The sequence below is a fragment of the Dinoponera quadriceps genome, unplaced genomic scaffold, assembly GCF_001313825.1.
Source record: "Dinoponera quadriceps isolate SergipeBrazil2010 unplaced genomic scaffold, ASM131382v1 scaffold717, whole genome shotgun sequence".
Taxonomy (NCBI): domain Eukaryota; kingdom Metazoa; phylum Arthropoda; class Insecta; order Hymenoptera; family Formicidae; genus Dinoponera; species Dinoponera quadriceps.
The window spans coordinates 1,400,200-1,413,921 of NW_014555639.1; the positions used below are offsets into that span (position 1 = coordinate 1,400,200).

The 13,722-nt window shown below is 41.4% G+C and overlaps 1 protein-coding gene across 2 annotated transcripts in view; it reads right to left on the minus strand.

Moving 5' to 3' along the window:
- The window catches only part of LOC106745084 (neuroligin-4, X-linked), a 199,217-nt gene that overhangs the window by 34,231 nt on the left and 151,264 nt on the right, over positions 1 to 13,722 (minus strand). For both annotated transcript variants that reach the window (XM_014620361.1, XM_014620360.1), the window contains one exon: positions 3,073 to 3,231. In XM_014620361.1, coding sequence (XP_014475847.1) covers positions 3,073 to 3,231 — 159 coding nt within the window. The remainder of the gene's footprint in view (positions 1 to 3,072; positions 3,232 to 13,722) is intronic.

The following is a 13,722-nucleotide window of genomic DNA, read 5'->3' on the forward strand; positions in this document are numbered from 1 at the left end:
CTGGGGGTGGCGGGCGGTGGGAGTCAAGAATTTAGTTTGGTGAAACGGAAGACCTGGCCGTAATGAGTTTCCTATTAGATTTGGTTGCCTGGGTTGCCAGGCAACAAGCCGGCTCTCGCCGGAACTCGCAATCCCCGTGGCGTTTGCGGCGAACTTTTTGCAGCAGCGCTTCTTCGCGCTCTTCGCCTTTTTCCGCCGCTTCTTATCCGCCGAACGGCGCGCGCTCGCCGCGACGTCGGTCAAACGTCACGAAGTAACGAGTTCCGTCTAATGACCGCGTCGACTTAGCGAGCGAACGCGCGTTTCAAAGCTGAAATCGATCGGTTTCGAGGTTTGCGTACTGGTCATCGTTACAACACACTAATACTGATTAAACCGACTGTGGTCGGTTGCCCTCTTCCTGAAGCCCCCATCCTCTCTCCCTTCCCCCCGACCATGGCTTGGACGTGCTGTCTTTATACACAACGGGAAAATTGAGTAAGCACACTTAGCGCTAAGTGACGTCGGTGTAATCGGCCCTAAATAGCTAATGAGCTACGGTCGACTGGCTCGTTTCAAGCCTTAACCGCTGCGAGGTGGCGTTTCACACCATTAAGCGGCCAACTAACATATGTGATTTATCTGAGTTCCGAACAGTTCGCGAAAGTTATATCTGACTCGGCGATCGGGGTTAATTATCAAAGTATTTAACGCAGAAGAGTCGGAAGGAAGGCGTAAGAATTAAGAAACGAGAGATATCGGACGGGGAGCCGGTAGGAGAAATTAGAAAGCCGAAGATCCGGCCGTAAGGATCCGGTCGTAAAGGAATTTCGTCGGGAGAATTTAGGATTATCGGAGTTACTTTCTGTGTAGAGATAGAGAGAGAGGGGGGGAGGCAGAGAGAAATGTAGGGGGACAAAGGAAATCAAAGTCTCAGCGAATAGTCGCGCGCGGCATAGGATCTCAAATTTTAATGGGCAACTTCAAAATTCAAGAAGATAGGAAACCGATCTGCGAATCCGAGGTAACAACGTTTCGGGGCACGAAGGATATAAAATTCCGATAGTTGGCGGACCCCCAGCTTTCAGGACACCGGTACTTGAAAAGTTGGAGGATCGAAGACTTTTCGCTCGATTTCGCGAACCTAATTATATCTCGGAACTTAAAGAAAGCCAATTTGGAAATCCGAACTCTCTGAAATCTGAGTTGCCACGGTATCCCCGCGCGACGTGGAGGAACCCGAGGGAGAGACGGGAAATTTGGCTCCCTCAGAGAACTCGAGGCCTGGACGAAGGAAAGATCGAAGCGTCGGTTTTAAACTAGGACTAGAAATTAATGGTGTTACTTCCGGGCACCTCGGGTATCTCGGGTACTACCTATCCTAGTCTTTCGGATGCAATCCGGGTGTTTCTCAAATTATTCTGATGCCCGGATTTTAGACACACAAGAAGTATTTAAATACTTTTCTCGTATTCAGGTAGTAATCAAAGTTACCTGCACTGAGAGAAAAGGTGTGTAAAACATAAAATATTTACTGCTGTGGATGCTAATAATATGTCGATTTGACGCGAAAATAATCACAAAGTTTTTCTCTTTAAAATAAAAGAGATTGTTAAAACAATTATCACATTATTATCTAGGATGAAACTCTATGATTTAGACGCTCTTATATGCAGATAACTTCGATTTTTTTCTCTTTGATTTTAGCTCTTAAGAGTTCTCGACACAAAAGTCGCCATAAAATTTTTAGTGGAGTCTAAATGGACAGATGTTAAAATTTCTTTAAAACGAAAGATAATGGTCGAAACAATTATGTAGGATAAATCTAAGATTTATGCGCGCTTATATCCAGGTAATTTCAATTTTTGTGCTGGAGCCCTTGAAAGAGTTCTCTCTCGACGTATAAGCCATAATCGTCGCAAAATGTTTAATGAGAGGCTAGACAGACAAACGTTAAAATTTCTTTAAAATGAAAAATAATAGTTATGTCTTAATTATATAGGATAAAACTACGATTTATACACTCTTACATTCAGGTAGTTTTAATCTTTTTGTGTTAGACACTTTAGGAGAGTTTTTTCTTGAATTCCTCGTAGGATAAAATTACAATTTATGCGCTCTTATATCCAGATAATTTTAATTTTTGTGCTAGAGCCTTTGAGAGAGTTCTTTTTTTGATGTAAAAGCCATAAAGTTTTTAATGAGGGACCAGGATAGATGTTAAAATTTATTTAAAATAAAAGATAATGGTTCAAATAATTACGTAGGATAAAACTATGGTTTATATGTTCTTATATCCTAATTGCGATTTTTAGCGTAAGAATTGCAACGAAAAAAACGAAATTTACTTTATTAAATTACTTTATTATAAGAGCGCACATTAGCGCACAATTCCTACATATTCGTTTTGCTGAACAAGCTTGTTATTTACAGGTGGAATGACTGGCTGCCCATTTAGCCTCCCCCCTCCCCTAGCTAAAAATTCTGTTTCCTGCCGTAGTGCAAAGAGCGCAAAAATTTTGCGTTTCATTTTCGAAAAGCGCATAAATACCACATAATTATATATTTTTATTATTCATTTTGCATTAGGTAGGAGGGGAAGGAGAGGGGGGCGGGGGAGTTAACTACGCAGATATGTACATTGCCCGAGTACACATGGAGAAAAATAATTTGCTGGCGGAGCAAATTTTATGCTGACGCAGCAAAATCTGCCAGTTACCTTACAGTCGGCGAAACGATTTTTTATGAAAACTAATTGCCATTCGCGGAATTACTTCGCTGAATTTACAAATTATTTCGCCGCAAGACGAAATTAGTAAATCTAAGGAAACACTATTTTCTTTTAACAGCGAGTTAACGTGTCCCGGGGGCAAATTTATTCGGCAGAATATTTTCCTTGGCGACAAAACTTCCTGCTCTAATTACGAATAATTCGTTAATTAGATCGTGCTGGCTGAATGTTATCGCTGTCGTGTACGAATACGTAGTGGCAACGACGGTCTCGCTGTAACGGCAAATTATTTTTCTCCGGTGTGGTGATATACCGCCGGGTTACGCTGAGAGCGCTATTAAAAGTATCAAGCCGTGGCTCACCGAGGATGCCGAGTCTGTAGTTGATGGTGACGACGACGACGCCACCGTAGCTCGCCAGCACGCTGCCGTCGTAAGGATTTCCGCTGCTCCATTCGTAGCTCTCGCCGTGCACGAACACGATCACGGGGTACCTCCTGCCGCCGCCGTCCCTTGCGCCGGCTGCAATCAATAAAATTATCCTGTGATCGATCGACTCTCTCGATACCTGATGGTTCACGCGTCGCGCGCCCTTAAAAGGTCATTTTTCAGACCCCGAAGGGCTCTGCAAAGTTCTCACGGTCCTGTAAAGGATTACCATGTCTTGAGGACGTGCGGGCTTCGCTCAAGCGGAAACCAAGGATTCCCGGTCTGCGGGATCGCAAGCTATTGTGTCCCGGAATTCGAAATCTGTAGTCGAGCGCGTCCGCCCACCGAGAGTGTCGCGGAGGCCGCGTTTAAAATTGATAAGACGGCGAAAAACGCCGCGACAGCGCCTTTCGGGGTTTGAATTTAAACCACCGCCACCTCGTTGTTTTTACAACTGATTTAAAAGGCGTAGCGCGGTCGACCCGCGTTTTATAAAAAATTTTCGACTCCGTTACGGCGCCCGTTACGGCACTGCTGGCGCGCGAAAGGATAATAACGGCCGTCCCGTGCGATAAAGAGAGAGAACGGGTCTGAAAAATTCAGAAGTCTAGTTCTTTGTTGAGTAAAATATCATAGTCACCCTCTCTGCGCAAGCGGGACAGAGAGAGGAAAGGGAGGAGGGGAGAGTTGGAAACCCGTTCGGTATCGATGCGCGAGAGGTCTGCGTGCGGAATTGTCGGGCGAAGTGTCGCTTATCACTTCTGATGTAATTAAAACAAGCGGCTGCGGTGATGGCGCGCACGAAAGGGGCACGTCAATCTGATTCGCCATGGTAATGCCGGAAGGGTGAACACGCGAGGGTGATCGCAGCGACCGGGCTGGCACTGGTCATAATTCAACAAATCACGCCGTCCTCGCGATAGCGAGCCACATCGCCATCCTGTTGCCTTCTGTACCCTCCTGCACCCTTCGGCCCCTTTCTCACCTCCCACGTGACCGGTCTCTCGACCGCTTTCGCAGTTGATCCTCGCGAAACTTCCTTCCTCGCGGAGAATCACAGTTCTTCCTGCTTTTTCTCGGCTTGTCCGGCTTGTTAAAAGAAGTGTCACCACTTTGCAGTCTTCTTCTCACGGCGAGAGCTTCGCGGGGAATTATCGTTGGGATTTCGCGACTTGTATATATATATAATACATTCCGATAATCGTACTTCTCGATGATTTTATCCGGACAAAAAGATATTCATCGGAAACGTTCTTTAAGACGGCCTCTTTATAAATTACGTTTTACTCCAGTGAGGCCGATGTGTGAACTTTGAAGGGTTAAAATAATATATCAACAGCATCGGATTTCAGATTCTGATGAGAAATTCCGAACGACGCGAACAGTTCGCTGATATCGCGCGAGATATGAAATTCCAGTGTTGCAGACTTCACTCGCACTTCCGACGGTTAATTTATCGAAGGGCTCGGCTTCGGCGTCAACGTCGTGTCGCGAAAAATGAACGTTGTCGATGCTATTAGGGACGCAAACGGCCGGTTGATTAGCCGGCCGAGTTAATTAACGACGATGACGATTCGGCGCGGCTGAATCAATTAATGGACCGCAACTACGCCGGTTAATTATTATTTTCATTATCGTCCTTGTAGTTTCCTCACGCGCTTCCTAATTGGCGACTCCGCCGATTGTCCGAAATACACGTCCCAGGGCACGTGTTGTTCGCTAAGCCCCGTTTTATACGGCCGGAAATTCGCGAAGGAATTCCTTCGGTAATTCTGAATATCCGGCAATGCCTGCAGCCTTGTAGCTTCTGCCTCTTGCTTTCGAGATTATTTAGTCTCTTGATATAACCTGGAAGTACATATTCTGCTTTGATAAAAAGAGAGACCTTTTATATATGATTTATAAAAAGGCGTGTAATATCATTATTCCTTTTTTGCCGAGTAAATCAATTACCGATGACAAATGTCATCGCGCGAAGAGTGAATTTTGACATTTACGCACGCGTTTTCAGTGTTTGGTTATTTGAAAATGCGAATGTTATAATATTATACTCTAGTGTAAGTATTTAGTATATATATATAATTGTACTTATGTATTTATATGTGATAATTATATTTATATTACTCGCTTATAAATATATAAATTAATATGGTTATATATAACTTGGCTATTAATATGGCTGTTAATTATATGGCTATTAATATATATAATATATTAATATATTATGTAATTAATATAATATTAATTTAACTTTTATTAGAAGAATAAAAACATTCTGTTTATAAAAGATATGATGTCATGTATGAGATTATTAAAAAAATGCGATTCACACATGAATGTATGAATCACATGTATACTCACAAATTGTGAAGAGAATGTTTTTAGAAGTGGAGAACTCGATAATTCGAGACTCTAGGATTTCGAGAACGAACACGAGAGCCGAAATATCCATAATATACCAGAATATAGGAATTGGAATTTGCGGTAAGGAGATCAAAGAGGGGCGGAATTTATCTGCGCTTATTTATCGTAAACTATGATTTTGTCAAATCCGCGGATATTCGAAATTCCGGGTATTGTGAGATCTCGCAATCGTGTAGCGCTCCGCATTTTTCGAAAAGGAAAGGCCGGAATCTCACTTCGCTCTTACGGCGGAAAATCGGGATTCCGACTTATCCTACCTCATCGCGGCTGCGATACATTATTTTCCTGAATAAATTTACAAGCGCCCTGTCAATATTTGACGCGATCCGCAAACAATTTGCCGGAGCGCCTCTAACGGACTTTACATATTCATAAAGCGGTGCTCCGTAGTTTGATATCGCGGATGGTAAACGAGAAGTATCTACGTTCCCGTTAGATCGCTTTATTTTACAAACTCGATATTGCATCCGCCTTCTTAGCAACGCTTCCTTTAATCCCTTCAGCCCCCCGGCTGGCAAATGCCGCCAGCGGCTGAACCAGATTGTGCATTTATCATGCATGAATCAAAACTTTATCCCTTGAAACACCTCAGATCGACTTTGCGTCGTCTGCACTTAATCCCGGCTTCCACCGCCACGATATTATCGGTATTGCAAATTGTGTAAAAAAAATTCCGAGAGAGAAGATTTTTCGTTCAATATGCAGAGATATACGCCTTCTCACATCAAGAGGATTCCGAAAGAATTGGAGAAGCGCTTGGTTCCTCCAAATGCAAAGCGACAATAATGTTAAGGATGTTTTTTATTCATTAGTGCCGTACTTTCAATGGCGCATCAACCCGGGCCATTTATAAATTTAGTATTTTTCAAGCAAAATTACGTTCTTATACATTTATTTCACTACCTAAAGAATAAATATTAATTTGAAACGAAGTTGAGGTATATCACAAGTTTTAAGCACAATATTATAAATACGAAAATATTATCATTATTTTTTTTATTAATGCTATATTTATGCATCGGTTGATCTAATAGAGATGCACAGATAATAGAAAGAGACATATGAATGTTTAAATATGTATGAATATATTTATGCATATATATTTCGAGTATTACTATAAGTTATGAATTTATACCGCTGTATTTTCGAAACAAAATGGTCAATAATTCTGAAATTTGTATATAATATCATATTAATCCTTGTGTCATATTAATATCATATTAATCTTTGTATATAATGATATTAATTTTTAATAAAATAGTAATTTTTCATTAAAATCTTATTCTTTAGTTTAGTTCTTTTTTTTAATTAAAAATAGAAATTAACAATAGCCTGGTAATCTCAAAGAACACGTATGAAGAGTGTCAACTTTAGTTACAAATATTTCAGCCCTCGAATGGCCAATCTTTTTCTAATTGCACGAGCAATGAGTTAGATAATATTTCGATGTATACGCAGTGCAAATTTAATCGAATTCTTATTAAATTCATTTCACTTTACAGCTTTCCTTAAAGTGAAACAACTTTCTATCCATGCTCCGAATTACTGTCAAACTTTTGGTGTTGCTTTAAAATACAATGTAGATCAATTTGTGATTTATTCATAATTTCTTCATTATTTTCAGTGTTGAGTTATGGATGATACATCCTCAAATAAATGTCGCATCTTTTTCTTTATCAAAAGAATAATTTTAGAGGACTTTTACGCCCAAGAGAGAGAGAGAGAGAGAGAGAGAGAGAGAGAGAGAGAGAGAGAGAGAGAGAGAGAGAGAGANAGAGAGGAAAAAGAGCAAGGAGAGAACAAACGAAATGTAAATAGAAACGTAAAACTAGGAAGTCCAGTAGGGTTAATGCCGGGATTACCTGCACAATGACGCGCGGCAAGGTCGAATGCGACTGTAGCATGGCACTTTATCGCCTCGTCCTGCGAGCTACGGTGACACAGCATGCAGGATTACGGTGTACAGATAAGGATGACGACGGTGCGGTTATCAAGCTTGCATTCATTGCTTGTATTCAACAGCGAAATCGCCACGGTAAAAGCTCGCGTGTGCAGTCTGGTGTACGACGTGTACACAGGATGTTTCGTCTTATTAGGGATATCCTGACGACGACTGTGTTCTCCACGCGGCCACTCAGAGCGACGATGTTGATCTCCTCCGTAAATCATATCACAGCTTCAGTTCTCCGCTCGCCGATCTTTTCGGGGAATAATAATTGTCAGCCTCGAGCAAAGGGAATTTCAAGATTCCGTAGAATCGATCGGAAACCCGATAATTCGAGAATCCGAAACCGCCGTTTATTAATATACAAGAAAGAATGGAAACTACGTCCCTCAAATACCTAGCATTTTCGACGAGGCAGGCATGTTGAAATCAATAGAATTTAAATAGCGCGCTATAAAGAGAATCGGGAGAAAAGGCTGATGGCGAAAATGGATAAGAAACACGGGAGATAAAATTAAAAACGGATAAATATCGGAAACGTGGGGGGTGAAACAAGAAGTTGAAGAGGGAATCGCGGATGATTCGATATTCGAGTAATTCTTCTCACTGTCAAACGATTTAAGAAGCAGCTGAATTTCAAGAGCCGAACACCCGAGAATCTCCCGCGCATCCGAGGAATTCGACGATTCACAAATCCGAGCATCATAAATGCCACTCTTGTATCGCTTGTTCTTGTTCCAGCTACTATCCTCGAGGTTCTTCACGGCAAATTCTCCTCGATATCGGCTTAACCATCTCCTTGATTCCCTGGATATATCCTATCATTTTCCGAATCGACGCGTTCCGATCGAGTATTTGTGACGCAGAAAAAGAAATCGGATAACATCGCGGGACGCACATTTCGCCAAAATTATGGCGATGACATTGGGCTCTCCGTGTTTTCACCTTCGCATGCGCGGAATCTCAAAACGTCGTTGAAAAAAATTGCCTATCGCCGGACGCTTATTTTGACTTTGCTCGCGGCAATTCAACGGAATATGTGGTTGCGCATTCACACAAAAAATCGAATTTTAAAATACACTGTACGTGGAATGCAGAATATTAGTTTTAAACGTGTCTCACGGACGGGAGGGCAGCCTTTAGGATTATGAAAAGCCGAAGATTATATCCCGGCCCTTTGTAAAACGATACACTTTTCACAGTAAGGCCGGAGAGTGAAAGTAAAGGTGGATGAGTGTCACAAAGAGGCTAACATTATCTGCCCTTAGTGAGAATTCGATTTTTTTAAATAAGGCCAAGGTTTTATAAAATAAAAAGACCTGGACTTTTTATAAAACGCGACTGAATTTACGCAGATTCTACGCACAACGTCTACTACCTACAAAATCTCGTACGAATATATTCTTGTTCATTCTTTATTTTTTTTATTTTTTCCCTTCGGCAAACTTCTCTCTCTCTCTCTCTCTCTTTACATAATTTCAAATTTACTTCGCCCCCATCCTTCCTCTCGTTCTCCGGTTTACATCGCCACCCTCCGGTGTTACCAGCAAGGACATCGCGAGACTTAAACAGGAATAATACCGCGCTATTCTGCTTAGCGCGTTAACTACGTGTTCAGTTGTAAGTCCGACACGGGGGTTGGTTCTCTTATCCGGCGAACAATCTGAAACTGCTTTACGTACCCCTTTCAGCCCCCTTCTTCTCTCCCTTTTCCCTTCTGTTCACGAATGTAGGAGCGAGAAGTCTCCATTTTGCGGGATCTCTCTCAAAGGTAACTTGGAAAAGAAACAAGGACGATGGAGAAAAAGAAGGAAAGAACGACAGGACTCGTTTAAGATCTCGCTCTCTACGGATTTTCAACCCCCATCCGCCGAGTCATCCGGCTGCCCCACCCTACCCTGCGAGCGCCGATAAGGGGCGCATAAACGAGTATAAACGAGTTCCGTAGTCGGTCGAAATTTCCGCGTCGTGAAATTTCGCCAGCAGATACGTAAAAAGCGCCGGGACGCTTTTTTATTTCGTTCGTTCCTTCGTTTGCTCGTTCGTTCCGTCGTTCGTTCGTCCTTTCCTTCGACCCCTCTCGTAATCGGTCGCATTATGCGCGCCCTCGTCCTGAACAGTTGACGGATAATTTCGGCCGAGTAGACCGAGGGAAGTTTCGCTATTACCCCGAAATAAGATTTTTCGAGCAACCGTCGAGATTTGTGTTTAAACAGTTCGGGGAAAGACCGGAATATCTCAACGAAAAACGAAGCGGCGGAAAGAAGAGTAAGGCGGGAGAAAGAGGGGAGGACGGGGAAAAGGGAGGAAGGTGATCAAAGAAATCAGATTGCGTCCCCCTCGACAATTTCAATATTTTTCCCCACGTTCTCGTGTAAAAACAGGCGTTTTTGTTGGCTCGGAACAAAATTTGCAAACTTATTGTCGAAATACGAGATATGCCGAATCAAACATAAATAAATATCGATTTTTTGTTTTTCGAAAAATTGCAGAGAGAGAGAGAATCCGTGGCCATTTGGATTCATTCAAATCTTTTATTGCCGCGATATTCAATATCCTACGTTAAAAGAATTCGGAAGAGAAAAAATATTGTAGGTTTCGAAGAAAAAATTTTGTCGCTGCACATTTTCTCCGGAAAATATACGTGAATATGGGATCGTTCTTTTTCGCGCAGTTTCGGGGAGATTTGACGTCATCAAAATGATGGCAAGGTAATATTTCCTAGCTCTCAGGCAGGGTCACGAGACGCGACAACAGTTGCCGGGGGTTACAATCGATAGTCGGAGACAACGCGATATGACGTGACGAGCTCCAGATCCGTCCGTAAATTTTCCGGACAAACTTCGGATAATGTTAGAATCTTACGTGCGTGTATTCGCGCGTTCCTTTTTTTAAGAATAAATTCTCAGCGATTTATTAGCGCTACCTCCAGTTATGTCCGTACAGAGAAAAAAGTCTCTTTGAATTTAGTACGTACGTGTTTGTTTGACTTGGGTTTTCTTAATATAAACAACATAATTTAATATCAAATATTATTTTGTTTGAATGAAAATGTTGTTTCATTAGAATAAACCATGTTTGATAGAAAACATAGTATTATTCGGAGGGAATAGTTTTCAATAACAAAAAATTATTTCATTAATATATTAAATATTGTTCCACTGAAACAAAAAAGAACTGTTTAATATTTCTGTATAAGATAATATTACTTCTTTCAAATAATTTCTTGCTTGAGACAACTATTTAAATAATTTGATAGAAACGCAAAAGAAATATATTATTTGACGTAAAGATATTTATTGTTTGAGAAACCAATCTTGTTTGTCAAACATTCATTTGTTTGCTTTATCCCAAAAGACAAATTTGTTTCGATTAAAGAAATTTTACTAAATTCAAAGAAATCTTTCTTTATAAAAAAAAACTATTTTAAATCAATGATAGAAATGATAGATATGATAAATATCAATAATAGATTTCATATATACACAAGAATATTATAATATTCTTAGAAAATTTTTATTTTTGAATTGAATGCAAATAATATTTGCAGCAATATAAATTCAATCGAATGAAGACTAACAATTTTTTAAGAAGATTATGATATTTTTGCTTACATATGAGAATATCTATTCTTGATTTAAGACTATTTTCTTTTCTATGCATGTATGCGCGTCTTATCGTGTCCGTTCACGACGTCCTCCTCAGCATCGAAATTTAGAATAAGATGCAATAATAACTGCGACGTTTGCGATGATGAAGCAGCTTATATCGAGTCGTCTCTCGAGCGCAGACGCCGCCGATGGGAAAATAACGTCAAACTGATACGCGATTGCTTGTTAAATTACTCCTCCAAACTGTTCTGTGCAAAAAACTTTATCCTTCATGGGTCCGTGTGAGAGAGCTTTCGTTCCGTTAATCAGCATCAACGATATTTCGTTAATTAGCATAGGCGATATTAAAAACTCATTTCAATCCTAATTAAAAGCTCTTCCGACGTATTCGAGCTTTGACGTGCCTGGGAGAAAGAGAGAGAGAAAGAGAGAGAGAGAGAGAGAGCGAGATACTTTGTCGGAGTCTGTCGTGAGACGATAATTGTGCCGGAATTAAATCGCTGTCGTAGCTTCGCGAAAGCGCGATATTTTACATTTGCGTAACAAGGTAGAGGGAAATGACGGTTCGTATAATCGCACGGTGAAAAGTTGATAGAGACCGTCGTTCCACGGCGGAACGTAAGGTATCTCGGGAAAAGAGAAAAAAAAAAGAAAGAAAGAGCGGGAGGGAGGGAGAGAGCGAAGGTCCGACAAAATTTGGAAATTTCATATTCCGTTCTCTCTGCGTCCCGGATATTTTTTCGCGCGGCGATTTTTTAATACCCCGTGTCTCGGTAGCGTCGGATTCTCGCCGGCGACAAATCTCGACCGGGAAACACCAACAAAGCGTCGCGATTTTGCTGACAGTGTCTGTCCGCGGCGATGGCACTTGATAGATGATAACAACCGGTTCGCCTCTCGCCTACCGGAAGCCATTCAGGGCGGGTACAGCTGGATGCGAGGACGGTAAACAGCCGTGACGTGCGTGGTTTTGGAGCGAACACGAAAAAACGGAGGGGAAAAAAAATAATTAATGAGAGCGAAGCTATTGTCGTGTATCGTCCCGCCTGATGATGGATCGCGATGGGGTTATCGGCGCGGGTCCTCATCGCCCGTCCGCTTGACGATGACACATTCATAAAGCGGATTTTTCGCGTGTCAACAGTGCTCGCCGGCGTTAAAAAGATCATCCGCGGTCTCTTGAACATATTGTTTATATCTGGGAGTGAAGTATTATCAGTTATTAGTTGAAGTGTCGCATCGTTCGTGCGCCGCTCGAAATACGCAGTGAACAAACGCCGACTGCGAAAGTTTAGCTTGGAATCGGGGATCGAATGATCGTGAACGTTTTTCGATGTCGATTTTACGGTCGGAGCCGGGGAATCAATTTTCGTTTAGATCCCGATTTCAAAAACTCGGCCGAGCCGAGAATACCACGTCGATAAATGTCTCTTTGTCTCGAATAATTAACGAGAAGAAATGAAGGCTAAAACGGCATACTTGTTCGCGATGTAGGTTGCTTCGTACTCCGCTTCCCACTCGACGTGTCGTTAATTTCGAACAAGTAGATGTTGAACAAGTACATGACGTCTAACTCGTAACACATCATTCATACACTTGACTTCCTCTCTACTTGCTTCGCGCGAATCAGTCATCCTAAAATTTGTGCGTTAAGATACGTTGAACTTGGGAGATCGAATTAACTCACCGTCGTCTTGCATTCGTATCACGTATATACGCGTTGATTACCCAATTTATACAATAGTTATACAATTTACAATAATTCATACAATAGTTAAAAATGAGAAATTACGTTTGTGAGTTTCGGTACTTTCTTTTTTCCTTCAGCAATTTCGCCGACACTTATGTTATATTGATGTACATTTTGTAATTTTATTTCGTACAGTATTATTTATTATATAATATTTTTTCTATGTGATATATTATGTCAAAGTTTTTCTTTACAGTATATATATGCATTCATTGTGTCGTGGTGTAGTAGTGTTGTAGTACATTAATATTCCATTTTTTATAGTGCACGTCATTCAACAGAGAGAGAGGCACTTTGTTCAACCGCGGTCGTGAGGAAGTGCCTAAAATATTGCCGGCGCTATCACCGCCATTTAAAAGAGGAGCATACCGAAGTAATGAGTGCGCTCGGCGATCTCATTATAAAATATGCGGCTGAAGCAGATGTTAGATAAATTTCTAATTTACTTATATTAACTTTACTACGTCAGGCGTGACCCGCTTTAATGGATTAATGTAAAGCGACTATAGCGTCGTGTTCATCCGGCCGTTTTAGCAGCCGTGATAATCCAAGACGCCCATAGCAACTGCCAGATAAGGATAAAACTTCATGCCCAGGCCCGTTTTAAGATTTAAGTGCTTCGAGCGGGGCGTGGAAAATTTCCCAGACTTAAAGGAAACAAACAATGAGCGCCGCGCAACTCTTCATATTCCTTAATCGTCCGCTTTCGCGAAATTTATCTTCGAGCAGATCCTTTTTAACGCCGTTGGAAATCGCTAAAATTGTCGAATACCGACGTGCAAAAAGCGTGACGTGTCAATAATATCGGATATTTCAGTATTTGGCAGTGTGTAAAGGACGAAATTAAAGCGCCG